The 26460-nt window shown below is 49.8% G+C and overlaps 4 protein-coding genes across 4 annotated transcripts in view; 3 read left to right on the plus strand and 1 right to left on the minus strand.

Moving 5' to 3' along the window:
* The first annotated feature begins 4595 nt into the window (after nt 1-4595).
* On the plus strand, nt 4596-5809 carry Ier3 (immediate early response 3). The gene is made up of 2 exons (XM_021218376.2): nt 4596-4838; nt 4948-5809. Exons 1-2 carry the CDS (start codon nt 4629-4631, stop codon nt 5218-5220), a joined length of 483 nt encoding a protein of 160 aa, XP_021074035.1. The 5' UTR covers nt 4596-4628; the 3' UTR covers nt 5221-5809.
* Nucleotides 5810-6247: 438 nt separating this feature from the next.
* On the plus strand, nt 6248-15734 carry Flot1 (flotillin 1). Its single transcript, XM_021218290.2, has 13 exons — nt 6248-6406; nt 6709-6765; nt 7018-7093; nt 7171-7261; nt 7457-7600; nt 7724-7843; nt 8327-8422; nt 8633-8785; nt 12999-13180; nt 13274-13319; nt 13736-13873; nt 14027-14191; nt 15456-15734. Exons 2-13 carry the CDS (start codon nt 6723-6725, stop codon nt 15486-15488), a joined length of 1287 nt encoding a protein of 428 aa, XP_021073949.1. The 5' UTR covers nt 6248-6406; nt 6709-6722; the 3' UTR covers nt 15489-15734.
* Nucleotides 15735-17173: 1439 nt separating this feature from the next.
* On the minus strand, nt 17174-20656 carry Tubb (tubulin beta class I). Its single transcript, XM_021218268.2, has 4 exons — nt 20379-20656; nt 18992-19100; nt 18535-18645; nt 17174-18410 (listed from the first exon to the last, which is right to left on the minus strand). The coding sequence occupies exons 1-4, from the start codon at nt 20433-20435 to the stop codon at nt 17353-17355; spliced, it is 1335 nt and encodes a 444-aa protein (XP_021073927.1). The 5' UTR covers nt 20436-20656; the 3' UTR covers nt 17174-17352.
* Nucleotides 20657-23002: 2346 nt separating this feature from the next.
* Mdc1 (mediator of DNA damage checkpoint 1) overlaps nt 23003-26460 on the plus strand; it is a 17789-nt gene continuing 14331 nt past the window's right edge. Inside the window, exons 1-2 of the mRNA XM_029531569.1 lie at nt 23003-23090; nt 23335-23541. Of these exons, the coding sequence (XP_029387429.1) occupies nt 23003-23090; nt 23335-23541 (295 nt within the window). The remainder of the gene's footprint in view (nt 23091-23334; nt 23542-26460) is intronic.

The following is a 26460-nucleotide window of genomic DNA, read 5'->3' on the forward strand; positions in this document are numbered from 1 at the left end:
AGGCCAGCCTGGTCTACAAAGTGAGTTCCAGGACAGCCAGGGCTATACAGAGAAACCTTGTCTCGAAAAACCAAAAAGAGAGAGAGAGAGAGAGAGAGAGAGAGAGAGAGAGAGAGAGAGAGATTGATTGATTCTGGGTTCAATATCCAGCATCAAAAAAGTATTAAAAGGCTAAACAAATAGATAAAATGGTGATTTTGCAACTACTACAGAGTAAACAAACAAGAGGCCGAGATGCCAGGTCAAGGGAAGGAAAGGAAGGACTGCGCGCTGCTCTGGAAGAGGAAGGGAAGGAGAACTGGGCGGGGGTGGTAGCGGGGGGAGGGGGGGTTGTGTGGGTGTGGTGGGGGTGCTCCAGCAGCTAAAGACCTGTTTCTCCAGAATGAGAACCCGGGCACCGGCGCAGCTGATGGGATCACCCCCGGTTACTTCCCGGCTTTAACTCATCGCCCAGCCCCGACTCTCACACCCCCGCCCTGGCTTCGCGATTCCATATTTCCCTAGCTTCCTGGGTGGCAGAGCCTGCAGTCCCCCAGAGACACTGGGAAATGGGGTGAGACATCGTGAGAAAGAACAGCAACAAGCTGGATCCTCAGGGTCAACACTCGGTCCCATTCTGGCATGGCCACCAGAGAAAGGTCCCTGTTCAGAGAGGACAGTGAGGCTAACTGGGCCCAGCTGGAAGTCAGGATTCCAGATGTAGGAGTTAGTGCTGAAACCTGAACCTGAGGTCTCTTATTTTTCCCTCCCTGACCCAAGCCCTGGGGAAATTTTCCATCACAAACAAGTTATGCATTCCTAACCTAACCGTGGGGGCCTCCTGCCCTCTCCCTCCAGTTTCCTTTCATCCTTGGTCCCATCTGTGCGGGAGGGTCTGTGTGCACACTCAGGGCATCTGTGCTCTCTTGTTGGCCCCGGTGTAGTGTATGAGTTCTTTGGAAAGAGAGTGTGAGCAGGTGTGTGGTAGCCTCAGCTCAGGTGTAGATGTGAAGATACTGGCAAGACTTTACGTAAGGCGGATATGAGAAAACAGATATTTGTTTATGCCTACAGGAAGAAGTGTATGAAAGGTGGAAATTGTCTCCTGTGTTTAGATAGGGCTCATAAACCCAGGAAAGAAATCATGTACACAGCAGTGAAGCATCTAGGCCAAGTGTGAGGCTTATTTGTTTTCTTAAGCATCCTTAGTTGAGAAAAAATGGAGAGATGGCTCAGAGGTTCAGAGCACTGACGGCTCTTCCAGAGGTCCCGAGTTCAATTCCCAGCAACCACAAGGTGGCTCACAACCATTTGTAATGGGATCCGATGCTCTTCTAGGGCTGACAAGATGGTGCAACAGGAAAAAGTGCTTGCTACCAAGCCTGACGACCTGAGTTCAATCCTAGACCCCACATGGCAGGAGAGAACTGACCCCCAAAAGTTGTCCTTTGAGCCACGCACCACCAAATAAATGTAATAATAATTTTTAAATTTTTCAGGTTGAACTGAGGGAGGTGGTGGCCCATACCTTTAGTCCAGACACTCAGGAGGCAGAAGCAGGTGGATCTCTGTGAATTCAAGGTCAGCCTGGTCTACAGAGTGAGTTTTAGGACTGCCAGGGCTACACAAAGAAACCCTGTCTTGAAAAACCAAAAATAAATAAATAAATAAATAAATAAAAACTCTCAGGTTGAATATAACTCAGTGGTAGAACAATAGCCTATCATACAGGAGGCTCTATTTAAAGTCCCCGTTTAAAAAGGAAAAAAAAATCCCACCTTTTTAAAAATTAAATTTATTGATTTTATTTTATTTGTGAGAAGTTTTGCCTGCAGGTATGTCTGTGCACCCATGTGTGTATCTGTTTCCAGGGGAGATTGGAAGAAGTCATCAGAACCCCTGGAACTAGAGTTATGAATGATGGTGAGCCACCATGGGGACACTGGGATTCCAAGTCAAGTCCCCTGCAGGAGCAGAGACACTCTTATCCTCTGAGCCACCTCTCCAGCTCCCCAGCCTTTCTTAGGACATTGTTTATCTGAGAAGTCTAGAGGAATTTATTAACGTTCAGAAGCTTGGAGGACCCAGCTGGTCTAAGGATACTGTGAGTGCATAGTTCTGCATATGGCTCTTTATTTTCATCTTCACTTAATAAGATTATGGAGGGACTGGAGAGAAGGCTCACCAGTCAGGAGAACCTGCTGCTCCTGCAAAGGCCCTAGTTTGGTTCTTAGCACCCAAATCAGGCAGCTTATACCCACCTGTAAATCCTGTTCCAGGGGTTCCAGCACCGGCTTCTGGCTCCCTTGGCCCTTGCACGTGTGGGGTGCACATATATGCATGTACATACACACACACACACACACACACACACACACACACGCATGCACGCACATGCACGCGTGCATGCATTTTTAAGGATTATTGAGCAAGAACTGCTTGCAAGGCCCTGTGCTAGGGTCTATGAAGGACAAGGTGTGTGAACCACAGCTTCTGACAGAATGATGGGGAAAATCATATATACTCACCAGGCTCACAATGAGATAAAATTCTTAGCCAGGTATACAGCCCAGAGCCCTGGAGCCTCTGAATGTCCTTTCTCCAATGACACCCAATGTATTACCTAAATCAAGTGATCTCATGCTAGAAGTGTCTCTTGGGGTCTCAGTTCAGTCAGGTTGCTGTTAGTCCCTGCCTGAGGCCCCTTCAGTAGCTTGTGGTCCCTCATATTCTCCGCCTCGGGGCCATGGTCCTCATCCCAGGCAGCTTCCAGTTTAGACTGCTCTTATTCCTGGCCTGTGCCCCATGATCTGGGGTCAGCCTGTCTGGTGAGCTCTCCTCTCTGCCCAGCTCCTCTTCCAGCATCCCACCCACTGTTAGCACTTTCCATGACTTACACAGGAAACTTACTGTGAGGTGGCTTTCCCTGAGATCCCTCAAATCAATCCTGTACTTTTCCAGCTTTGAGCCTCCGCTGATTTTTTTTTTTTTTTTACAGTCACCCTTTACATCTGAATGTGTCATATCCCACCTAACGGGTCATCTCAAATGTTACCCCTGACTGAAGCCTCCCTAACTATGAGTCAGATGTGAACACTAACTCCTCAGGGTCCCCTCTGATAGTCTTCTTTGGACCATCAGAAGAGTCTGGTCATGGTCCCCTCCTAAGTCCAGGGAATAAAATCTTCCAGACCAAAGTGACAGCTTTATCTGGCTTGCTGTCCTCTTGTGGATCTAAGCTTAGAGCTCTCAACAGTGCCCATACATTCGTATATAATTCGATTACTTATTTGGGGGTATGTATGTGCAGGCATATGTGACCACATATGGGAGTCAGAGGGTAACTTTCTAAGAATTAGTTATCTTCTTTGACCATGTAGATCCCAGGGATCAAACTCAGGACATCAGGCTGAGCCATCTCACCCAAATTGTTTGTTTTAAGATCTTTCTCATTTTTACTTTACGCATATGAGTCTTTTGTCTTTGAGTATGTCTGTGTACCACATGCATGCAGATGCCTACAGAGATCAAAAAACGCATCAGCTCCCCTGGGACTGGATGTGAGATGTCACTTGAGTTCTGGGAACTGATTCCAGGTCCTCTGCAAAAGCAGCAGTGCTCTTAATAACTGTCCCACCTCTCTTCTCTCCTCTCTCTTCTCTCTCTCTCTCTCTCTCTCTCTCTCTCTCTCTCTCTCTCTCCCCCCCCGCCTCCCCAGCCCTTTCTTTTTGTTTGTTTGTTCGTCGTTTGAAACTGGAGTTTGCTGTGTCTTCCTGCCTCAGCTCTGCAGGCTGGGAAGGGGCTGACGTTTCATGTTGTGTTGTGCTGGGTGGTTTCCATCACACTTTCACTCAGACTGTTACAGATGCTCAGAAATGTTGACTTCTGCGTTCAGGAAGAGCAGTCTCCCAAGCATTACAGGGATCCCGTGGGTTCCTAATGGTGCTATTTACGACGGGCACAAAGTCTCATAATTTTAGAAACTTCTTCACTTTGCATCTTATTTTGTGACCCACCTAGTACAGAGCAAAGGCAGGCGCTTCGGACTTCCTGTCTTCCCTCTATCCCTTTGAACAGCTTCTCTGGAGTGTCCCTAGGTAATCATTGAAGCTCCTATTTGTGTCCACGTGCTCTGTTGAAATCTCTGTGATGTGTGTATGGTTTTCACGTGAACGGAGGTAGGCAGAGCCCGGTCTGTGGGTTCTAGTGTGTTCTTAACCTTCTTGGAAGTTTGTGCAATGACTTCCCTCCTGTTTCCTACGCATGCCTCCAAGTACGTGAACGTGTTTTCTGTGGTCCCTTGATCTTGCTGGACTTCACTAAGGAGGGTGGCTGGACTATCTGCTACGTGTCTGGGAGCCCCTCACTAGCTACCTCAAGTCCGGACGTGAGATTACGCCCAATGTTTTCACCCACCCGCATTCACTACTCCCAGGAAAGAACGTGCACTGGGGCACCTAGAGAATAACCAGTCAAGGTTCCGCCTACATTTTGCTTCCTCCTTGGAATTTCCAGCCCTGTGCAGCCAACTGCTCCCCAGCTGCGAAGGGCGGAGTTCCCCCCGGCCCGGCCCCTTCTTTGGCTCTATAAGTAGCTCTGCCTTGCGGGGGATTTGCAGTCCTCTATACTCTCTGCACAACGTGTAAACTATGTGCCACTCGCGCAACCATCTCCACACCATGACTGGCCTGAGGGCCCCTTCTCCAGCTCCCTCCGCCGGCGCGGAACTCCGGCGGGGCTCCGGTCCGGAGATTTTCACCTTCGACCCTCTCCCGGAGCGGACCGTAGCGTCCACCGCGCGTCTGAACACTTCTCGCGGACACCGAAAACGCAGCCGAAGGGTGCTCTACCCTCGAGTGGTGAGTATCGCCCGAGTGGGCAGCAGGAGGTCGCGTCGCCCTGGGACCTGTAGGGAGCCACTAAACGCGGGGACCTTTGATCTGACGTTTCCCTCTTTTATCTGCTCAGGTCCGACGCCAGCTACCAACCGAGGAACCCAACATTGCCAAGAGGGTCCTCTTTCTCCTGCTCGCCATCATCTTCTGCCAGATTTTGATGGCTGAAGAGGGTGTGTCGCAGCCCCTGGCTCCGGAGGATGCTACCAGCGCCGTAACACCTGAGCCCATCTCTGCGCCCATTACTGCGCCCCCGGTCCTCGAGCCTTTGAACCTGACCGCGGAGTCCTCGGACTATGCTCTGGATCTCAAAGCTTTTCTCCAGCAACATCCGGCGGCCTTCTAAACGCGATGGGCCACAGTCCGAAGAAACAAAGGCACCAGGGGTACCTGGTGCGAGAGAACGTATCCCAAACTGGGACTTCTAAGGCAACGCTAACTCAGAACACTACCGCCAAGAGGCACCGTGGGTCCTGGCTAGGCCTACTGGGAACGGACAGAGATTTTCTCCGCGTCTAATTAATATTTATGTATTTATGTATATCCTCCTAGGTGAAGGAGGGCTGTATGTAATATTTATTCTAACTTATGCAGGGGTGCGAGATATGCCTCCCTGCTGTAACACAGATATTTATTAGGGTCGGTAAGACAGAGTTGTGGGAGGGAGGACCCGGGTGGTAGGACTCCCAGTTTGGGGATTAGTCGGGGGGGGGGCATAAGATTAGGGGTAACACTCTGTCTTCCAGCACTTCAACTCTGTAGTCTGTTGTAAGGCTTTGGAAGACCCTTGGGAATCCAGCCTTTTGATGTCTTCTGGTTGCTTCTCAGGGGCAGCTGCAGGAGTCTTGGGTCCATGGATCGTCAGAGGGCGGCTGTCTGGGGTCGCCTAGTATGTTCTGTGAACACGAATAAACTTGATTTGCCTGTCATTATTATCTGCAGTTCTCGAAGTGTATCATTTCAAGCGGGGGTGGGCTGGGGGGGGGAAGTGGCGGGAGGATGTGACTAGGTGCCCAATCCTCACCCTTTCTTGGGTCCTGAACTCTTTCTTGGAGTTACAGACCTATATCCGGTCACCGGATGCTGTCATACATTGCTGGGTGTGCGGTTTTTCCCAGTTAGAGAGTGGTGTGGCAACCTGCTTACTCATGGCAGGCGGCGAGTATTCAGGAACCGGAGTGGAAGGGCGTGGCCTCGGTTGGGGGCGGAGCTTCCAGGCCACTGCTCCGAGCAGGGGGGAGGGTTGGTTGTTGCGGGGGGGGGGGGGGGGGGAGAATGTCTGGCATCCCCCTGGGCTGCCGAGAACTGGAGTGCTGCGGACCCGAGCGGGGCCTGCCGGGAAAGGGGCGGACCGAGGGGTTGGGAGGGGGCGGGGTCGCGTCTGTTGCTGCAACAGGGTGCGGCCGGGTGGGGGGCACAAGTGCAGCTTCCACTAAGCGGGGTGTCCGAGCAGTCCCCACCCCGTTCTGGGGTTCTGCGGGTCTCCGAGCTTCCCCAGACCCCGGTGGGGTTGCTTACGGGCGTTCCGGAAGGTGAGTGGGGATGGGAGGCGGAGCCTTGGGCGACCGAAGAGCCTGGAGGCTGCGGAACTGTTGCAGACCCCTGGGCGCGGGAGAGCTTTGTGTAGTGGTGGGGCTAGGGGGCGCGGTGAGAGGAAGACTGTGAGAATCAGCTGGCACGGAGGAAGAAATCCCTAGGGGGGTCTTAGGACTGTCACAGGGGCGCTCTAGGGACTGGGCGGTGGCAGAGGCAGTCGGTGCTCCTGATAGGAGGGGAAGGAGGTGCCACAGGGCCCCTTCCCCTTTGCAAAGGCTTCCTCTCTATTCCCCTCCAGCTGCAGCTTCAACCATGTTTTTCACTTGTGGCCCAAATGAGGCCATGGTGGTCTCCGGTAAGTCTCCTCCCAGCCAGTGACACCCACCCCATCCCCTCCTTTAAACCTGACCTCTGCCCCCTCCTGTCCGCACCAGCTTCCCAGCCCCAACGTTCTGCCCGCGATGGCCACAAACCACCTGTGATTCCCAGCCTCCAAGGCATAGAATGCTCCCCTGCCCCCAGCATCCAGATTCTCCGCATGGGCGTTCCACCTTTTACCCCATGGTCTTTTGCTCTGCCACGGTCACATTATGCCCCCACCTTACAGGGTTCTGCAGGAGCCCCCCAGTCATGGTGGCCGGAGGCCGAGTGTTTGTCCTACCCTGCATTCAGCAGATCCAGAGGTAGGTAGCAACAGAGCCCGGGAAGGGAACCCATTTTCCTCTCTCTCTCTCTTACTGTCTGCTCCTTTTCCCCCTAGGATCTCTCTCAACACACTGACCCTCAATGTCAAGAGTGAGAAGGTTTATACCCGCCACGGGGTCCCCATCTCAGTCACGGGTATTGCCCAGGTGAGGCTCTCAGAGCCTTCCTCCCGAAGCCCACCACCCCACCTTTCTCCTGGCCTTTAAGCACCTCTGGCCATGGACTTCTCAACTCTGTCTTTCCGCTGGTCTCACCTTCAGCCGCCGCCCCCAAGACCCCTAGCTCTTCCTCCTCTCCTTGCTTCCACCATCACACCCCTCCTATCTCTACTACGGCTGCAGGTGAAAATCCAAGGCCAGAACAAGGAGATGCTGGCAGCCGCCTGCCAGATGTTCCTGGGGAAGACGGAGGCGGAGATTGCCCACATTGCCCTGGAGACACTGGAAGGCCACCAGAGGGCAATCATGGCCCACATGACTGTGGAGGTGGGGCTGGGGGACAGGAGAAGACCTGGGTGGGATGTCAGGATGAGAGGACCGTGACAGACCAGCTCACCTGTGACAGGTGATGAATCTGACTGCCCTCTTCCCACCGTTCTTTCTCTGTAGGAGATCTATAAGGATAGACAGAAATTCTCAGAGCAAGTTTTCAAAGTGGCCTCCTCCGACCTGGTCAACATGGGTATCAGCGTGGTTAGTTACACTTTGAAGGACATTCATGATGACCAGGTAAAAAAAAATAGTCGGTCAAGGCGGACTTGGTGGCTCGAACCTATAATCCCAACACTAGGGTGGGGTCGGGTGGAGGCCTAAAGCAGGAGGGATCCCTAGGTCATCTGAGCTACGTATGAGTTCCATTCCAGCCTGGGCTACATAATGAGTTCCAGGCTGTGAGGTGAGATCCTGTCTCAAAACAGGCTGGTGTGGTGGCACATGCCTTTAATCCCAGCACTCAGGAGGCAGAGGCAGGTGGATCTCCGTGAGTTGGAACCCAGTCTGGTCTACAAGGCACGTACCAAGAGAGACCTGTATAATAGACCTTTTCTCAAAAACACAGAATGTGGTTAGTGGTAGAGCGGCGACCTAGCCTAGTGCGCTGCCCCCCCCCCCCCGCTCCACCCTACACCACAAGACAAACAAAAGCCAAGACAGTTGATCCTTCCTGATCCCATCTCTCAAACCCTCCTGAGACTGGTTTCCCCTCTCCCACAGGATTACTTACACTCGTTAGGAAAGGCTCGCACGGCACAAGTCCAAAAAGATGCTCGGATTGGGGAAGCAGAGGCCAAGAGAGATGCCGGGATACGGGTGAGGGAGATGGGGCTGCTCGGTCACCACTGGCTTGCTAGATTCTCAGGGGACAAGGGCACAGGGTGATTGAAGGATCCAGCTGAGTGTGGTTGGCCAAGCCGGGTCAGCAGGGGGTGTCATGGCAGAGAGCAAGCAGGGGGTGGCAGTGGAGAGTCTGGCAGAGAGCAGGCCCTTACCCTTTGGCCTTCCTCACTAACCCTAACCTAGGAGGCTAAGGCCAAGCAGGAGAAGGTATCTGCACAGTGCCTCAGTGAAATAGAGATGGCCAAGGCACAGAGGGACTATGAGCTGAAGAAAGCCACCTACGACATCGAGGTCAACACCCGGCGAGCACAGGCTGACCTGGCCTATCAACTGCAGGTAAGCACAGGTGTTTATAGGCTGCTTGTTCAACGACCCTTCCCCTTTCTTGAGTCCATCTGTATTAGGAGACACTTTGATCTTTACTCTGATTCTGGTACACCATTTTTAAAAAAGATCCAAGGTTATTTATTTATTTTGTGTATATGAGTACACCGTAGCTGTCTTCAGACACACCAGAGGAGGGCATCAGATCCCGTTACAGATGGCTGTGAGCCACCATGTGGTTGCTGAGAGTTGAACTCAGGACCTCTGAAAGAGCAGCCAGTGCTCTTATCCACTGAGCCATCTCTCCAGTCCCCAGGGTACCTCATTTTTGACCCTTTTCCTCAGTATGATAAAAGACATAAAAGTAGGGACTTAAAGCATAAATACCTGTACATGTATGTGTATCTTCACATACATGTGGGCTGGAGCATTCAGATGAAAACCTTAAGACACACAGACAGACAGACAGACAGACAGACAGACAGGGACTCAAGTAGGGACTGGAGAGACAACTCAGTTGATAAAGTACTAAATAGCACACACTTGTAATCCCTGCATGGGGGGAGCAGAGACAGGTCAGTCTTGGGGGATCACTGTTCAGCTGGGTTAGCACAATCATTGAACCTCAGGCCAAGGAGGGATTCAGAATATAAGGCAAATGGTGCCCGAGGAGGAGTGACATTGTGAGTTGTCCTCTGGCCTCCACAAATATACATGTGCGTGCACACCTGTACATGTGTGTATCTGCCCATACATGTAGACTGGAGCGTTCATCTGGAAACCCAAGACAGACAGAAAGATAGAAAGGCAGGCAGGCAGGCCATGAATGTGATTGACCAAGAGGTAGACTGTGCCTCTCTGTAAAGGCACCGGGTTGAGGTATAAACCAAAGTGAAGAACCGCCCTGTCCCCTACTCACCAAGCTGTGTTCTGGGTACGGGTCTGCACCTGGGTGCCCTAAAATTTTGGTGATCAAAAGAGAGGGTGAGGAAGGAAACAGCCTTGAATGATGGAAAGTGAGCCTTGGGCGGCCCTTTACATGACAAGAAGGTATAGCTGGCCCCTGTCATTCATGCGTTGCACATTTGAAGATTTGCCTGCTCACCAGGATTTGTGGGTAAACCACAGGTCAGTGCCCGCAGCATTTGCTGTGTGTGCTGGACACGAGAATGCTGAAGAATTCTAGTTGGCAGATGGAGCCTCCAGATAAGCTCAGACACAGAAGTGCTGCCTTGTGTCTGCACTCAGGCTACAGACGGTTTCGATGGGTATCGTCTCTCGGGTCTGAGGGTAACACACACACACACACACACACACTCACACTCTCGCTAAAACGATTCAGATAGTACTAAAGTGCTTTGTGGAGTCCCTTAGCACTGGAGGCTGTGAAGTGTTTTATGGAGAAAGTGTGTGTTGCTAGGTCACCTCTGTTCAGGCATGCATTAAAATGCAGTTGGCTTCTGTTCCACACTAATGCACCAGTTCTGTGTACTTTAATATGAAATTTCTTTAATTATTTTGTTTGTCGGTCAGTTGTTTTTGTGTTCTTTTGTTCTTTGTGATAGGGTCTCACTATGTAGCCCTGTTTGGTCTGGAACTCACTATGTAGAGCATGCTGGCTTCAAACACAGAGATCCGCCTGCCCTCGAGTGCTGGGATTAAAGTTGTGCACCACCATGCCCTGCTTGCTTATTTGAGACAGGGTCCTCACACAGTAGCCCAGGCTAGACTCAAACATGTAGCAGTCTTCCCATTTTACTCTTTTTACTGCTGGGATTACAATGCCTAGCTTAAAAGGTATCTTTAAACAAAAACACTTAAACAAAATTATATATTGATTAGCTGATAAAAGTATAGATTACGGGCTGGTGAGATGGCTCAGTGGGTAAGAGCACCCGACTGTTCTTCTGAAGGACCGGAGTTCAATTCCCAGCAACCACATGGTGGCTCATAACCATCCGTAACAAGATCTGACTCCCTCTTCTGAAGTGTCTGAAGACAGCTACACTGTACTTACATATAATAAGAAATAAATAAATCTTAAAAAAAAAAAGTATAGATTACACTGTTCCTTGAACTCAGAGATCCTCCTGCCTCTGCCTCCAAGTGCTGAGGTTAAAGGTGTTCAGTGTGGTGGCACACACCTTTAATCCCAGCGCTTGAGAGGCAGAGGCAGGTGAATCTCTATGAGCTGGAGGCCAGCCTGGTCTACAGAGCTATTCCAAGGACAACCAAGGCTACACAGAGAAACCCTGTCTTGAAAAATAAACAAAAAGATTTATTTTTATGTTATATGTTTATGGGATGAGTGTTTTGCCTACATGTTTATGTGTGCATGGTGTGCATGTGTTCTTGCTCAGAGCCTGTGGAGGTCAGAAGAAGGCATCAGATCCCCTGGAACTGGAGTTAGAAATGGTCGTAAGATGCCAGGCTCATGCTGGGTGATGAACACAGATCCTTTGCAAGAGCAGCCAGTGCTCTTAACTGCTGAGCTTTCTCTCCAGCCACCATTATGTTTAATTTAATTACATTTATGCATGTTCAGGTCAGAGACAAGCTGCTGCAAGAGCCAGCTCTTCCCTACCGTGCGGTTCCCCCAGGATCAAACTCAGGTAGTCAGGCTTGGGGACAGATGCCTTTATTCCCCAAGCCATCTTAGTCCAAGATCACATCAAGTTTGAAGCCAGCTCCGATTCTATACTTTTCTTTGGGGGGTGAGAGGGTTCAAGACAGGGTTTCCCTGTGTATCCCTGGCTGTGCTGGAACTCACTCTGTAGACCAGGCTGGCCTCAGTATTCTATACTTTTAAGGTAGCCTTTCTACAAAGTGACAACTCCCTACCTAAAAAAAGAAAAAAGGTGGAGAGATGGCTCAGAGTAGCTGCTCTTCCAGAAGTCCTGGGTTCAATTCCCAGCAACCACATGGTGACTCACGTAGCATAACTGTAGTCCCATGAGATCGAATGTCATCTCCTAGTATGCAGGTGCACATGTAAAGCACCCCATGTACATAAAATGCATGCATGCATGCATGCATAAACAAACAAACATTTAGAGATGGTTGGTGGTGCATGCCTTTAATTTCTGCACTAGGGAGGCAGTTGACCTCTGAGTTTGAAACTAGCCTGGCCTATAGTTCAGTTCCAGGATAGCCAGAGCTACATAGTGAAGCCCTGTTTTGAAAAACCAGATGATGATGATGATGATGATGATGATGATGATGATGATGATGATGATGAAGGAAAAAGAAATTTGAACACACATGATCTCTGGAAGCTCTAATAGCAGTTGCTTCTAGAAAGGGAACCACGAGGTTTGAGGCAAGAGGTGGGAGGAAGCCACTTTCTACCTGTCTACTTTTCCTTTTGAGTTTATTTTGTTCCTTATTTTGTGTACAAAAGATTTTTTTAAAAAGATATCTGCTGGGGCTGGAGAGATGGCTCAGCTGGTAAGAGCACTGACTGCTCCTCCTAAGGTCCTGAGTTCAAATCCCAGCAACCACATGGTGGCTCACAACCACCTGTAATGAGATTTGACGCCCTCTTCTGGTGTGTCTGAAGTCAGCTACAGTGTACTTAGGTATAATAATAAATAAATCTTTAAAATAAAATAAAATAAAATAAAGCCGGGCGTGGTGGTGCACGCCTTTAATCCCAGCACTTGGGAGGCAGAGGCAGGCGGATTTCTGAGTTCGAGGCCAGCCTGGTCTACAAAGTGAGTTCCAGGACAGCCAAGACTATACAGAGAAACCCTGTCTCGAAAAAACAAAAAAACAAAAGATATCTGCTGGCAGGGTGTAAAAGGCAGAACTGACCTTTGAACTGCCCAGGCTGGCGTTGATGGTCGCTTACTCTTAAGATTGGCAGCAAAGACAAATAGAGACATGTGAACAGGACTGCGGAGGTAGATTTTGACCAAAAAGGGCTCAGTGCCCTCGGACCCTCATACTGTAGCGAGTTACCCAAGAGGAAGATCTGGGAGGGCCACTTTGTTTCATCCCCGGGAGGGCAGCCTCATCCATTCTGACGCTCGCTAAGTCCTTAGCCTAGCAGCTCCAAGCCCTGGCTTGATTCTGTGTTTGAAATGGATCCCACTGCCGAGTAGGCAGAGCTGATCAGAAGAATGCTTCCTGGGTCTCTTCCACATTGTGTATCCCACTGGTGGCGCTGGCTTTTTTTTTCTCTGACTCGGGCCACCTGCTCCCCAGCCATGACTTTGCTCCCTAGGTGGCCAAGACGAAGCAGCAGATCGAGGAGCAGCGGGTGCAGGTGCAGGTGGTTGAGCGCGCCCAGCAGGTGGCAGTGCAGGAGCAGGAGATCGCCCGGCGGGAGAAGGAGCTGGAGGCTCGCGTGCGCAAGCCTGCAGAGGCAGAGCGCTACAGGCTGGAGCGCCTGGCGGAAGCAGAGAAGTAACGCCCGGTTCCTGAGCCCCCTCCCGGCCCCTTGCTGCTCATAGTCAGAAAAGGCGCCTTGACAGTGAACTGCTTCCCTTCTGTCCCCAGGGCCCAGCTAATCATGCAGGCAGAAGCCGAAGCTGAGTCTGTGCGGGTGAGTTGGGGCATGGCTCCTGATGGAAGGGCTTGTTAGGGTTTCTTATTCTCTATTGCTTGTTTTTGGATTTCTGAGACAAGACTATTACTGTGTCACCCTGGCTGACCTGGAACTCACTGTGTAAACAAGATGGCTTCAAACTCAGGGAGACCCACTTACCTCTGCTTCCCAAGTACTGGGACTCACAATGGAACCCCATTGTTGTTGCTGCTGCTCTCCTCCTCCTCCTCCTCCTCCAGTGTGGGGGGCAAGGTGGTGCATCTTGCCAGTGTGGAGGTCATACCTCCTGGAGATTTTAAGTAAGGTTGTTGGCCTTCCTGGCAAGCACCTTTACCCTCTGAATCTCATTGGCCTCAGAATTTGGTGTCCTTAATGAGTTGCCATCAGTCTCGAATGCCCTGTGCCCTCTACAGATGCGAGGGGAAGCTGAGGCTTTTGCCATAGGGGCCCGCGCTCGTGCTGAGGCGGAGCAAATGGCCAAGAAGGCAGAAGCCTTCCAGATGTACCAGGAGGCCGCCCAGCTGGACATGCTGCTGGAGAAACTGCCCCAGGTCTGCAGACTGGTGGGACTCTTGAGAGGAGGGATGATGACTGGGAGGGTCCTCGGGGGTGCCAAACATAAGGCAGGACCGAAGCGAGGAATTATGGTCAGGTGTGGGGTGAATCTGATGGATGGTGTAGTCATAGCTACCTCTGCCTACCAGGTGGCAGAAGAGATCAGCGGTCCCCTGACCTCAGCCAATAAGATCACGCTGGTGTCTAGCGGAAGCGGAACCATGGGGGCAGCCAAAGTTACTGGGGAAGTACTGGACATTTTGAGCCGCCTGCCAGAGAGTGTGGAGAGACTCACAGGCGTCAGCATCTCCCAGGTGAGGGGGCAATGCAGAGTGTGTGTGTTACTGAGTACCCAAATCGTGTGATACAGTAGGCTGAGTGCTTAATGGGCATCCGGGAGCCCAGGAAGTCACAGACAGTGACTCAGTTCCCAGAACCCAGGTCAGGTCCCTGCTTGGCTAGCTCCAGGCCAGTGAGAGACCCGGAAAACGTACAGTGCTTGAGGAATGACACACACAAGTGCAGGCGCACACACAAAAGGACTCCCTCCAACATGACTAAACGATGTAGTCCCCATGACTGGGAAGCAGAGCACTGGTCAGGCCAGTCTTCTATGGCCCGAGTGCCTGGGCACCACAGGAGAGCAAAGAATTAGCTGCTACCTGTTTAGCAGCTGTCTCATTTCCTGCCCTATCATTTCTTCCCTGGAGTTTACCCAGCTGTGGCAAAGGTAAGTAAAGTCACCTGTGACGGGTTGCCAATCTGTGCCTGTTTCCTCGTCTTAAGATTGTCTTAAAGAGCTGGCCATGGTGGGCTTCCAGCGCTCAGGAGGCAGAGACAGGAGGGCCTCTTGAGTTTGAGGCCAGCCTGGTCAAAAAGCAAGTTCCAGGACAGTCAGGACTACACAGAGAAGCTCTGTCTCAAAGCAAAAACAAACAAAACAAAACAAAACAAAACAAAACTGGCTTAACAATACAAACTGCCCTCCTTGCTGGGGTGTTGGGAAATTGTTTGCAGAGTACTTAAGGCAGTGTTGGATAAACTACAAAAACAAACAAACAAAAAAATGCAGCTGGGTGTATAAAGCTTGAATCTCAGCTCACAAACACTGATCTCTGAGTTTGAGGCCATCTGGGGCAATATCGTGAGACTGGCTTTCTCTTTGAGTGACCCTGGCTGCCTAGATCTCACTCTGTAAACCACACTGGCCTCAAACTCAAATCCGCCTGCCTCTGCCTCCTGAGTGTTTTATCACTATCCCTTGAGACCCCTTCTTAAAAAAATAAAACCACATGATATGTATTAAAGCAGTCTTCATCAAGCTGGGTTTGTTGGGATATCTTTGAAGCCTGAGCTAGACTTTGAGCTAAGGGGTGTGCAAGCGAAACTCTAGACCCTCTGGCCTCTTCAGTGATGGGTCCCTGTGACTACATGGATACCTAGAACTTGCTATGTAGACCAGACTCAGAGATACACCTCCCCTCATCCTTCTCAATGTCCAGAACCCATCCTTCCAAATGGATGCTACAGAGAGCAGATGCTGGATTCCCACGCTGTCACATCTTTTCTTTCCTCTAGGTGAATCACAACAAGCCTTTAAGGACAGCGTGAGCCCTCAGTCCTGGACATGTGGCCCGAGTGGTCTCATTGCATGCCATGCACCTCACCTGGCCTCCCTGAGCATGGCCCCTGACAGGGGCGCACGCCTCTCCTTGCCAAATAGTCTGTGCCTTGCCTTGGAGGGTTTGTTTGCCCTTCTTAGCCCATTGCCAGTGCCCTGAACCAAGACTGGTCATCTTACTTCAACCCACCCCAACTATTTAACCTCCTGATTAAACTAAACTGTTTGAGCCTGGTTATCTAGATTTCTTTCCTCACTGACACCAAAAGATACCAAGTACTGACACTAACTGCTAAAATACCAGTTTGCAGTATGCTGGAAGCAAAGTCCCAGGCCAGCATGGGTAGCAAGGACCTGACTCCATCTTCCCTCCGAAGTTGGCTGTGCAGACTCCTACAGTGAAGTTCATAACCTCAACCCTCCCTGGGCTCACAGTACTGGTCAGATGCCAGCCTGTGTTACAGGAAATGGTGCAGGATCCACACACACCACTCGAATACCCTGCTCTACATAATAAATCCTGACGTTTTTATACCCAATGCCTCTACCAGGTAGCCTCAGCTAGTGTTAACAAGGAACTCAAAGCCAGCCTGAGCCAAGTCTCAAATGTAGAACGGTGTGACTACAGGTCACAAGTTAACCCCAGAGGGATGTGGGATGTGTTGCAGGGTTGATGGGGTGTCAGGTGCTATTTCCAGGATGTGGGCAGCTTTGAACCCACAATCCACTGAAAGCTGGCATTAGAGGTTATGTCCAAACAGCCTAACTGGAGAGCTGGGGATGTCACTCAGTGGTCCCAGCCCTGAAAGAAATTGCTAGGCATGCTACATGTACTATCTCAGCTATTGGAAATGCAGGGGCAGGAGAATCACCTAATTAGGGACAGCCTGGGCAAATGAGACTTATGACATCCACATGACCTTGGGAACAGTTCAACCTGGAACCGGTTCCTCCACCAGCAGCTTTACCTACCCCTGAATGAGCACACAGCCTCACACCTTTTTCCAATTCCCATTTATTTTTGGCTCTGGGGCAATGTCATCTTTTCAACATGGAAAAAAAAAAGTTAAACACAAAATAGAAAGGTAGAAAATGACCAAACTGAGGGCAGGAAAACGGGGCAGAAGGTAACCTCCCCTCTGGGGAGTGTCTGAAAGACCAGGTGGAAGTGGAATTTCAGCAGGAATTGGAGTGTTCAGAGACCAAGGCCTTGCCGCACCCCCAATCCCCATCTCTCGGAGAAAGGAGAACCAATACAGGGAAGACACTTCCAATAGCAGATTTGGCTCAGGACAGCTGGGAGGATATAAATGGAGATAATACTGTTAATACCTCTCCTGAGGCTGAGAGATGAAGCAGGAAAAACAAAGCCCTGCTGACTGAAAGCCCCGGTGGATTCACATATCTAAACCTAAATGGCCCTGACTGGAAATCCCCACCCCTCTTCCTGGTGGCCTCTACCTAGTATCCCCTCCACCCACCTTTCCCGGACCCACTACTTTGCTTTAAGATGCTGGTTACAATCTGAGTTTTTAGAGTTGGGCTGGGTTCTACTCGGGTTCTGGATAATATACTGGAATATTTAACTGGACAGTTAAACACCAGTAGATAGCACAGGGTAACAACCAGAATGTCAGAAATCTAAGTTTGTCAGAGTGGAAAGAGAAAGGAGACATTCCACAAACAAATATTTATTGAGTGCCTGCCATGTGCCAGGCACTGTTTACCCCCCAATGAGAAAACAGAACGAAACAAAAAACAGGACAGAGGCAGCAGAAAGAAACTGGAGGACAAAGGGCAGTCGGAGAAAGCTGAGGGAACTAAGCAGCCTGAGGTGATACAGGACTCTCCGCCTCAGGCCTCCTCTTCTGCCTCCTCTCCGAAATCCTCCTCTTCTTCTGCGGTGGCATCCTGGTACTGCTGGTACTCGGAGACGAGGTCGTTCATGTTGCTCTCGGCTTCGGTGAACTCCATCTCGTCCATGCCCTCACCCGTGTACCAGTGGAGGAAAGCCTTCCGGCGGAACATCGCCGTAAACTGCTCAGAGATGCGCTTGAAGAGCTCCTGGATGGCGGTGCTATTTCCAATGAAGGTGACTGCCATCTTGAGGCCACGTGGTGGGATGTCACAGACAGCTGTCTTGACGTTGTTGGGGATCCATTCCACGAAGTAGCTGCTATTCTTATTCTGCACGTTGAGCATCTGCTCATCAACCTCCTTCATGGACATCCGTCCACGGAAGACAGCAGCAACTGTGAGGTACCGGCCATGGCGCGGGTCGCAGGCGGCCATCATGTTCTTGGCGTCGAAGACCTGCTGGGTAAGTTCAGGCACAGTGAGGGCCCGGTACTGCTGGCTTCCACGGCTGGTGAGAGGCGCAAACCCAGGCATGAAGAAGTGGAGACGTGGGAACGGCACCATGTTGACAGCCAGCTTTCGAAGGTCAGCGTTAAGCTGGCCCGGGAAACGGAGGCAGGTGGTGACACCGCTCATGGTGGCCGAGACGAGATGGTTCAGGTCTCCGTAGGTTGGCGTGGTGAGCTTGAGGGTACGGAAGCAGATGTCATAGAGGGCTTCGTTGTCAATGCAGTAGGTCTCATCTGTGTTCTCCACCAACTGATGGACAGACAGGGTGGCATTGTAGGGCTCGACCACGGTATCAGAAACTTTGGGTGAGGGCACCACGCTGAAGGTATTCATGATGCGGTCAGGATATTCTTCTCGGATCTTGCTGATGAGCAGGGTGCCCATGCCAGAGCCAGTGCCTCCACCCAGTGAGTGGGTCAGCTGAAAGCCTTGCAGGCAGTCACAGCTCTCCGCCTCCTTCCGCACCACATCCAAGACAGAGTCAACCAACTCAGCTCCCTCTGTGTAGTGGCCCTTAGCCCAGTTGTTGCCTGCCCCAGACTGACCTGGAATGCAGTTAAGGGAAAAAGCTTAACCACTAAGATATGGGAGAAACACAAATATTTCTTAATCTTTCAACGACTGGAGTAATTCAGTTGAGCAAATAGAAATCCATTCCACAGAACTCACCGAAAACGAAGTTGTCTGGTCTGAAGATCTGGCCAAAAGGACCTGAGCGAACAGAGTCCATAGTCCCAGGTTCTAGATCCACCAAGATAGCTCGAGGGACGTACTTGCCACCTGCAGGAAGTCAAGTAGGATGTTTGATCGACCGGCAACGAAATTCGCTCAGGGTGGAAAATCAGCCACAAAGCACTAAAGTTGTCATTCCAGACACTACCACCTGGTGGCAGTAGAGCCAATCTTTAGACCCTTAGGGTGTGAGTGTAAGGGGAAAAATGGGAACCACGGAGAGGGGTAACAGATACTTAAAATGTGGAAAAACAGGGCGTGGTGATGCTCTCCTTAAACCCAGCACTTGGGAGGTAGGCGATCTATGGGAGTTCCAGGGCGGCCAGTGATGAATGGGCTCACTGTCTGAATACAGCGACAGGGAGAAGTGTTAAGTGGGGATTTCTGCCCTCACCTGTGGCTTCATTATAGTACACAGAGATTCGGTCCAGCTGCAGGTCGCTGTCTCCGTGGTAGGTACCGGTGGGGTCGATGCCATGTTCATCGCTTATCACCTCCCAGAACTGCATAAGAAAGAGCAACGAGGCCTCAATGTCTCAAGTCCTAAGGGATGCCTCCCGCCCCTCATTTCAATTATAGACACGCTGAAACGAGGCTGAGGTGCAGACACTGCAATTCCGTTATCTGCTCCCGGAAGCTCCATGGAGGAACCTACGCCCTAGAAGGCTACAACCTTTGTGCATAGGACTGGTGATGGGTGGGTCAGGCGCAGTAAGCATCTATGTGGGCAGATTGGAGCCCAACTATTTGGCTCCCAGGTTGGCTCCTGAAGCCAGGCACCGCCCTTCCCGGCCAGCACAAAAGAGAGTTGGGGGAGAAAGGTGCGGCCACTGCAGTCGCCCACCCCTACGCGCTCCACGTGACTGCGGTGGCGGGCCGCTCCTCCAGCAAACCACAAAGGCGGGAGCAGCGCGGGCGGGGCCTAGCTCGAGGGGCGGGGCCAGTGCGCCCCCGCGGGCAGGGGCCGCATTGTCCCTGCGCGCCAGGGGCTCCAACCCCGCCCACAAAGGGTCCCACCCTTCGGCTACAATTTAGCGGCCACACTTCCTCCCTCCCCTCCCCCGCCATTGTAATTAATTGCTAGCAAAGAGGGGGGAAAATTTTTTTTAAAAAGCCCCATTGCCTCCGATCTTTATTCCCTTCCTTCCCTCTCCTTAGTCTCTCCGACAGACTCTCACATACTTGAAAAGCTCACACTTTCATGCCACTCACACCCTAAGATCTCTTTTAAGGGCAATGAAAAGTAAAAGTAGGGCCCTATACAGAACCATTACCTAAAAAAAAGCCTTGGGATAGCGGGTTCGATGGAGTCTCCATGGCTTTGTTGAGAGGTAATGCGCACCGGGGCACCTCTGCAGCTGCCCGCCAAACCTCGCCCCTTCCCCCCTCCATTCGGTTCCAGTAGGGCCCTCCAGGCTGGGTGGGGGTGGCGCAAGGGGAAAACCTCGCCTCGGCTTTGTCTCGGATCGTTTCCGCATCCCTCCAGCCCTCGAACCGTTAGAAAACCCCTTTTAAGACCAGCTCTTCACAGTCCCTCAGCCTCTCCTTTCCCTAAATTCAAAAGGCTCTTTTATTAGCTTCCCGAAAATATGCCAAGAAAATCATTTCCTCATTTCTCAATATCAGAACGCTAGCTACAAATATGGGTTATATTTATACGTGCAAAACTTCGAGGGGCCAAATCTGACGGCTGGAGAATGCAAGCGCTCCGTGAACATTGCTCATAATTAACATAGACTTCTCATCCTTACATATTTCAGCTAAAATGTTAAAGTCCTTACCTTAGCACCGATCTGGTTGCCACACTGTCCGGCCTGGATGTGCACGATTTCCCTCATGGCTACGGTTTACTGAAATAATTTTTTTTTGATGGTGCCAATGTAGGTACCGATCAAGAAAAGATAGTTAAGGCTTTTGATTTTTTTTTTTCTTCTGGGCCGGTCTCAGACTGAAAGGATGGACCGGAGCCCGGGAGGCTGCAGCAGCGAGATGCGAGCACGACCGCAGGAAGGTTCTAAGAGGCAGAAGAGGCCGGCGAGCGCAGGAGGGAAGGCGCGCAGGGCGGGGCGCGCGTTCGCGCGGCCGGGGGCGGGAGATAGGCGGGCGCCCCGGGTCTTAGACAAAGCCTACCCAACCAGTCGCTGATTAGACCAGCCGATCACGTGCCAGGCGGCCATTGGTCTCTGAGCCAGTGGCGACGCAATCCTTTTTGGGAGTTGTAGTTCTCTATTGTTGTCCACGCTGCAAAAAGAAGTTAGGAATGGGTGGGTACTGTATGAGGAATTGGGGGGGTATCTTGTGTGTGTGATTTTATTTTTTATTTTTTCACGAAAAATGACCTCTCACGAGATTCCTATCTTCTATTCTGAGAGAGGATTTTGTACTAAAAGAGGTTTGGAGAAATGTAGTAATTAGGAGCTCTGAGGTGCCTGAGTTGGAAGGTGGGTTGGGCACGCCCTGCCAGCTGCCCACCGCAGTAGGTCTAGGAAAGCCAGACTGCAGAGCTCAGCAGAAAATCCTGAGAACTGTGTTGTCCTTCCCTGATACACAGTATCTAGTTCTTTGTGATCCCAAGACAGGAATTTCAGTAAGGCACAGCTCCCTCACATCCCTCCAGAAGTAAGAATTGCCCTTCTGTTTCCAAGGGAGTTGTCTCAAGGATTTTCGAAAGAGAAACAAAATTGCAAAGATCGTGGGGAAAACTGCGTGGAGCTGATATCCCAAAAGAATGAAGGTGTATGTAAAAAATTTGGGCCTTTCAGACGACGCTGAAGATATTCTGGTCATCTTGTCAGTGCAGACTGTAGGGTGGACAGAGAATGTTAGTCTTTAGACAGTGCCTCCCTATCTCAGACACTTGCTTGAAGCAAGGGGTTTTGTTTGTTTTTCCAGTTAATTGATTTTATTCATTAGATGAGTCTGTGACAATGTGCTGGAACTGAGTGTGAGAATGGGAATTGAAAAAAAACAAAAGAAGAAAAAAAAAGAAAACAGAAAAAAAAAAGAGAGAGAATGGGAATTGAATGGGCTCAAGTCAGAAGAGCCCTTAAGGTTCTCTTTCCAGGGTTTCGAAAATCACTAAGTATCCTCAGAGGTTTAAAGGGATACAAAATGATGAATTAGAATAAGAGCAAGAGTGGTTCACATGGTTAGTCCCTGAATTCTGACTAGAAGGCAAAGGAAGGTCAAGGTCAGCACGGGCTACCTAGCGGCTACCTGGACAGCTTGGGGTACAAACTTTAGCTTCAGTCTCTGAATGAACAAGTAGAAAGGAAAAATCGGGTTGGGTCGTGCCTGCCCAAACTCCCAAGAAGTACGGAGATTGAGGCAGAAGGATCCTTACACTTCGGAGGCTAACCTGGTCTACAAAATGAGAGCCTGTCCTGGAAACAAAACATACATGGGGCTAGAGAGATGGCTGAGCAATTAAGAGAATTTGCCATTCTCAGAAGAACACGTTCAATTCCAGTCACCCATAGTAGTACACAGACATACATGCAAGGGATCTACCAATACATGTAAAAAAACCTCTTTTAAAAAAGAGAAAGAACAATAGCAAAGGGAAGGGTCTAGTAAGCAGTGTATAGAATGTAATCGAGGTCAAATGTGTTGGACCAGCGGAAGGGAGGACGATCCCTGTGAGTTCAAGGCTAAACTAAGTTATAAGTTAGTTCTAGGTTAGCAGAGGCACATAGTGAGACCCCTTCTCTGTCTTAAAGAAAATGAATCAACATGCATCTCAAGTCATCTTTTTTTCTTTCTTTCTTTCTTTTTTTTTTTTTTTTTTAGAGACAGGGTTTCACTGTGTAGTCCTGGCTGTCCTGGAACTCACTCTGTAGACCAGGCTGGCCTCAAACTCAGAAATCCGCCTGCCTCTGCCTCCCGAGTACTGGGATTAAAGGCGTGCGCCACCATGCCAGGCTCAAGTCATCTTTTAAATAAAAGAACATCTAAATTACATAAATACTCCTTTCTCCATTAAAAATATTTCAATTTTGGTCATGCTAACAGTGAAAGCGATTATTGATTATTTCGTGCTACTTGAATTTATCCCATTTACTATAGGGACCTGGGTAAGTCATCCAACTTAAAACTTCAAACGTCTGGCGACTTATTGTGGACATATTGAGAAAACGAACGGGAAAGAACTATACAAGCCACTTTCCTGGAACGCTTCCATGTCTTATTATAATGAAATAAATGATTTTATTATACTTTTCTCCTCCCTTGAAAGACGACGACAGACTTTGAGGTTTTAGCAAAACATCTTGCTGTATTTAGGATCTTCCATTTAGGAAGATGACCTCAAAATGTCCGTCATTTTATACATTCATACGTACATACATATATGTGGGAGAAAAGCAAGTAAGCAGTCCAAATCAAACGGAGATAAAATCCCTCTGCAATGGGGAGTTCTAAAGTGCCACGCCTACGGGCTGTTTTCCAATCTGCAGCCTCCAGCCACGACTGCTGCCTGCAACCCCTCATTTCTCGTGAGTCAGCTGGCGCCATTTCTGGGATGACCGAGAAGGGCGCTCTGGCCTTGGAATGACTTCTATGATACAGCCCTTCTAGCCGCCGCCGGCAACTGGCGCCAGACTCTCTGGTAGGCGTTTGGAAATCTGCGCGGGAAGTATTCTGTGGGTGACGTAGGGACGGAGGGTTGGCCCAGGGCGCTACCCAATCACGGCGCGGGATTCTCAGGCCACACCCTCTGATTGTCAGCGTTTTCCTCAGCCTGTTTCCCGCCGGTAGCCGCACTTTTGAGCTGTGAGGGGGCGAGGCGGGGGCGGGGCTTCCGACTTGGGCTTCGGGTCAATCGGCGCGCTTCCAGCGGTAACGGACAGTTCCAGGAGCCAATCAGCCAACCGACTCTCTTCCGGGATTCTCACTCCCGCCACCTGGTAGCGGCCGTTACTGGTGGCGCGCGCGCGGATTCAGTCGGTGAGTTCGGCCGCCCGCGCCCGCCCGGGATACCATCTTTGATTCCTCCTGAGGGCGGGAGGGGCGTGCCTTAGGTGTCACTGGGCGGAGGTAATTTGGGTTGCGGTTTTAGGGCTTTTTTTTAAAAATGCTAATCCATGCCTGGCGCCCTGGCCCGGGTGTAGGTTTGGTGACGCGGAAACCTTAGGCCACGAGGGAACAAACTCCAGCGTGGGTACCAAAGATGGTTGCCCTTCACTTGGAGCAAAGGGTCGTAGGCGTCTGCTGGGTTGGCAGGACGGAGTTTACTTCTTGGGGCACACTACTTTTGCTGTCAGCGTTTTCCCCGCGTGTGACATCTTTCTAGGTAAAATCCACCCATGCAGTTTTGAATTTCTGTCTCTAGTTTGTCTGTTAGTAAGTCCCGCTATGTAGTTACCATGAGAGTAGGGTTCATTTGGAGGATGCATGCCCAAATACTGACAGTGCCCTGTGTGCGTAATTCCTGCAGAGTGAATAAGACGGACCCCGAGTAGGGGAGGTGGGGATGTAGATACAGTTCCACCGGTACGGCTCTGGAGAGAGATGTCAAAGACGGAAAGGGTCTTGCCAAGGAGCAACTTTAATTCTGTGAACTTTGCAGCCAGGAGAAAACTCTAGGAGTGATGTAGAAACGTTCCTTAACCCATCTATGTTGCCATTTCTCATCTGAAAAAAAGAAAAGAAAAGAATGAAGAACAGCCATACCCTTACAGGGTTCTTCTCAAGAATAAATGAGTCAGTCAACCTAATGTGTTAAAACTGTTTAACGTATAAACGCCTCTTTATATGTTAGCTTCTCTGGTTCTTTGCACTTGAAGCTGAGGTGTGCTGATGAGAGTGTATATAAACTAGGGGCTTTGCGACTCATTTCTATTTACATGCCGTGTTATTCTGAGCAAATGCATCTTTGGAGGTATTACTTCCCTGTCTCGTTTGGCTATTATGCCTGATACAACACAATACTCAATAGTGGATGATGAAATCAATTTAGGGAGTGGTAGATGGGATTTTAAAAACTAGAACTTGTACAAGACCCTAAGTTTGATCCTCACTAGTTTTCCTGTGTGTGTGTGTGTGTGTGTATAATATTTGTCCCATCAGATCCCATTACACATGTCTGTTAACCATGTAGTTGCTAGGAATTGAACTCAAAACCTCTGGAAGAGTAATCAGTGCTTCTAACCGATGAGCCATCTTTCCAGGCCCAGAAACAGTATATTTCACATACCATTGTTTCTCAAAAACCATACCCTCATACAGGTGAGTGCGTGGCTCCAAGGAGGGTGCCAGATACCCTGGAATTTGAATTATGAACTGTCGTGAGCTGGTGTGGGTTCTGAGAACTGAACCTAGGTATTCTAGAAGAGGATGCAGTGCTTTTAACTGCTGAGCCACCTTGTTCTTTTGTTTTTTTTGTTTTTGTTTTTTTGTTTTTTGCTTTTTAAAGATTTATTTATTTATTATATGTAAGTACGCTGTAACTGTCTTCAGACACTCCAGAAGAGGGATTCAGATCTTGTTAAGGATGGTTGTGAGCCACCATGTGGTTGCTGGGATTTGAACTCTGGACCTTTGGAAGAGCAGTCGGGTGCTCTTACCCACTGAGCCATCTCACCAGCCCTTGTTTTTGTTTTTTTAAAGGGGTCTTACTGGGTTGTCCATGCTAACTTGAAAGTCTTGGACTCAAGCAATTACATTGCTTCAGCTGCCCCCATAGCTGGAACTATGGATATACACCTCCTGAGCTTACCATGTTTTTTTTTGTGCTTTAAACAAAGTACCCATATGTGGGCTGAGGATATAGTTTGGTTGTAGAGCATTTGTTTTGGTGTGGGAGGCTCTAGATTCAGACTGTAGTATCTAAAAACAAACAATCAAATCCCATAAAGTATCCCTTTTTATATAATGGTTTACTTTGTGTCATGGCCAGAAGTATATATTATTTGTTCGGTTTTGGATGGCAAGGTCTCTCTGTAGCCAAAGCTGGTATCTACATTTTTAAAAAAGAGATTATTTTATGTATATGCATACACCATTGCTCTCTTCAGACACACCAGAAGAGGGCATCAGATCCCATTGCAGATGGTTGTGAGCCACCATGTGGTTGCTGGGAATTGAATTCATGACCTGTAGAAGAGCAGTCAGTGTTCTTAACTACTAAGCCATCTTTCCAGCACCCCCCCACCTCCCCACCCCCTTTCTTAAATCCATGATCTAATTGTACTTCTGGCTAGCCTGGAACTTTCTATGTAGACCAAATAGAGAACTGCCTACCTCTGCCTTCCCATTGCTATAATCAAAGCTGTACATCACCATGCCTGGTAAGGTCTCCAGTTCTTATTTTTTTCTGCTTCATCATCTCAGATGCAGGGATTACAGATATATGCCAACATGTTTTTATCAAATAGATTTTTTTTTTCCTTATTGGTAGTACTAAGAATTGAACACATGGCCTCACATAGGCTAGCCAAACATTCTTTTTGTGTGTGTGTGGGGGGGGGGTTCGAGACAGGGTTTCTCTGTATAGTCCTGGCTGTCCTGGAACTCACTTTGTAGACCAGGTGGCTCGTACTCAGAAATCCGCCTGCCTCTGCCTCCCTAACCAAACATTCTATCTTTGGCATACTCTCCCATCCCTGAATATTGTAAATGCTTTAGAATAACTGATAGGAAATCATCATCTCATGGTTGTTCACATCTTTAATTCCACCACTTGGGAAAGCAGAGGCAAGGGGATCTCTGAGTTTGAGGCCAGCCTGGTCTACAAAGTGAGTTCCAGTACAGCCAGGGCTACATAGAGAAGCCCTGTCTCAGAAGAGAGAGAGAGAGAGAGAGAGAGAGAGAGAGAGAGAGAGAGAGAGAGATATCACACATTTATCTAGGTTTACCTCATTTACC

The sequence above is a fragment of the Mus pahari genome, chromosome 18 (assembly GCF_900095145.1).
Source record: "Mus pahari chromosome 18, PAHARI_EIJ_v1.1, whole genome shotgun sequence".
In the NCBI taxonomy this organism is placed as follows: Eukaryota; Metazoa; Chordata; class Mammalia; order Rodentia; family Muridae; genus Mus; species Mus pahari.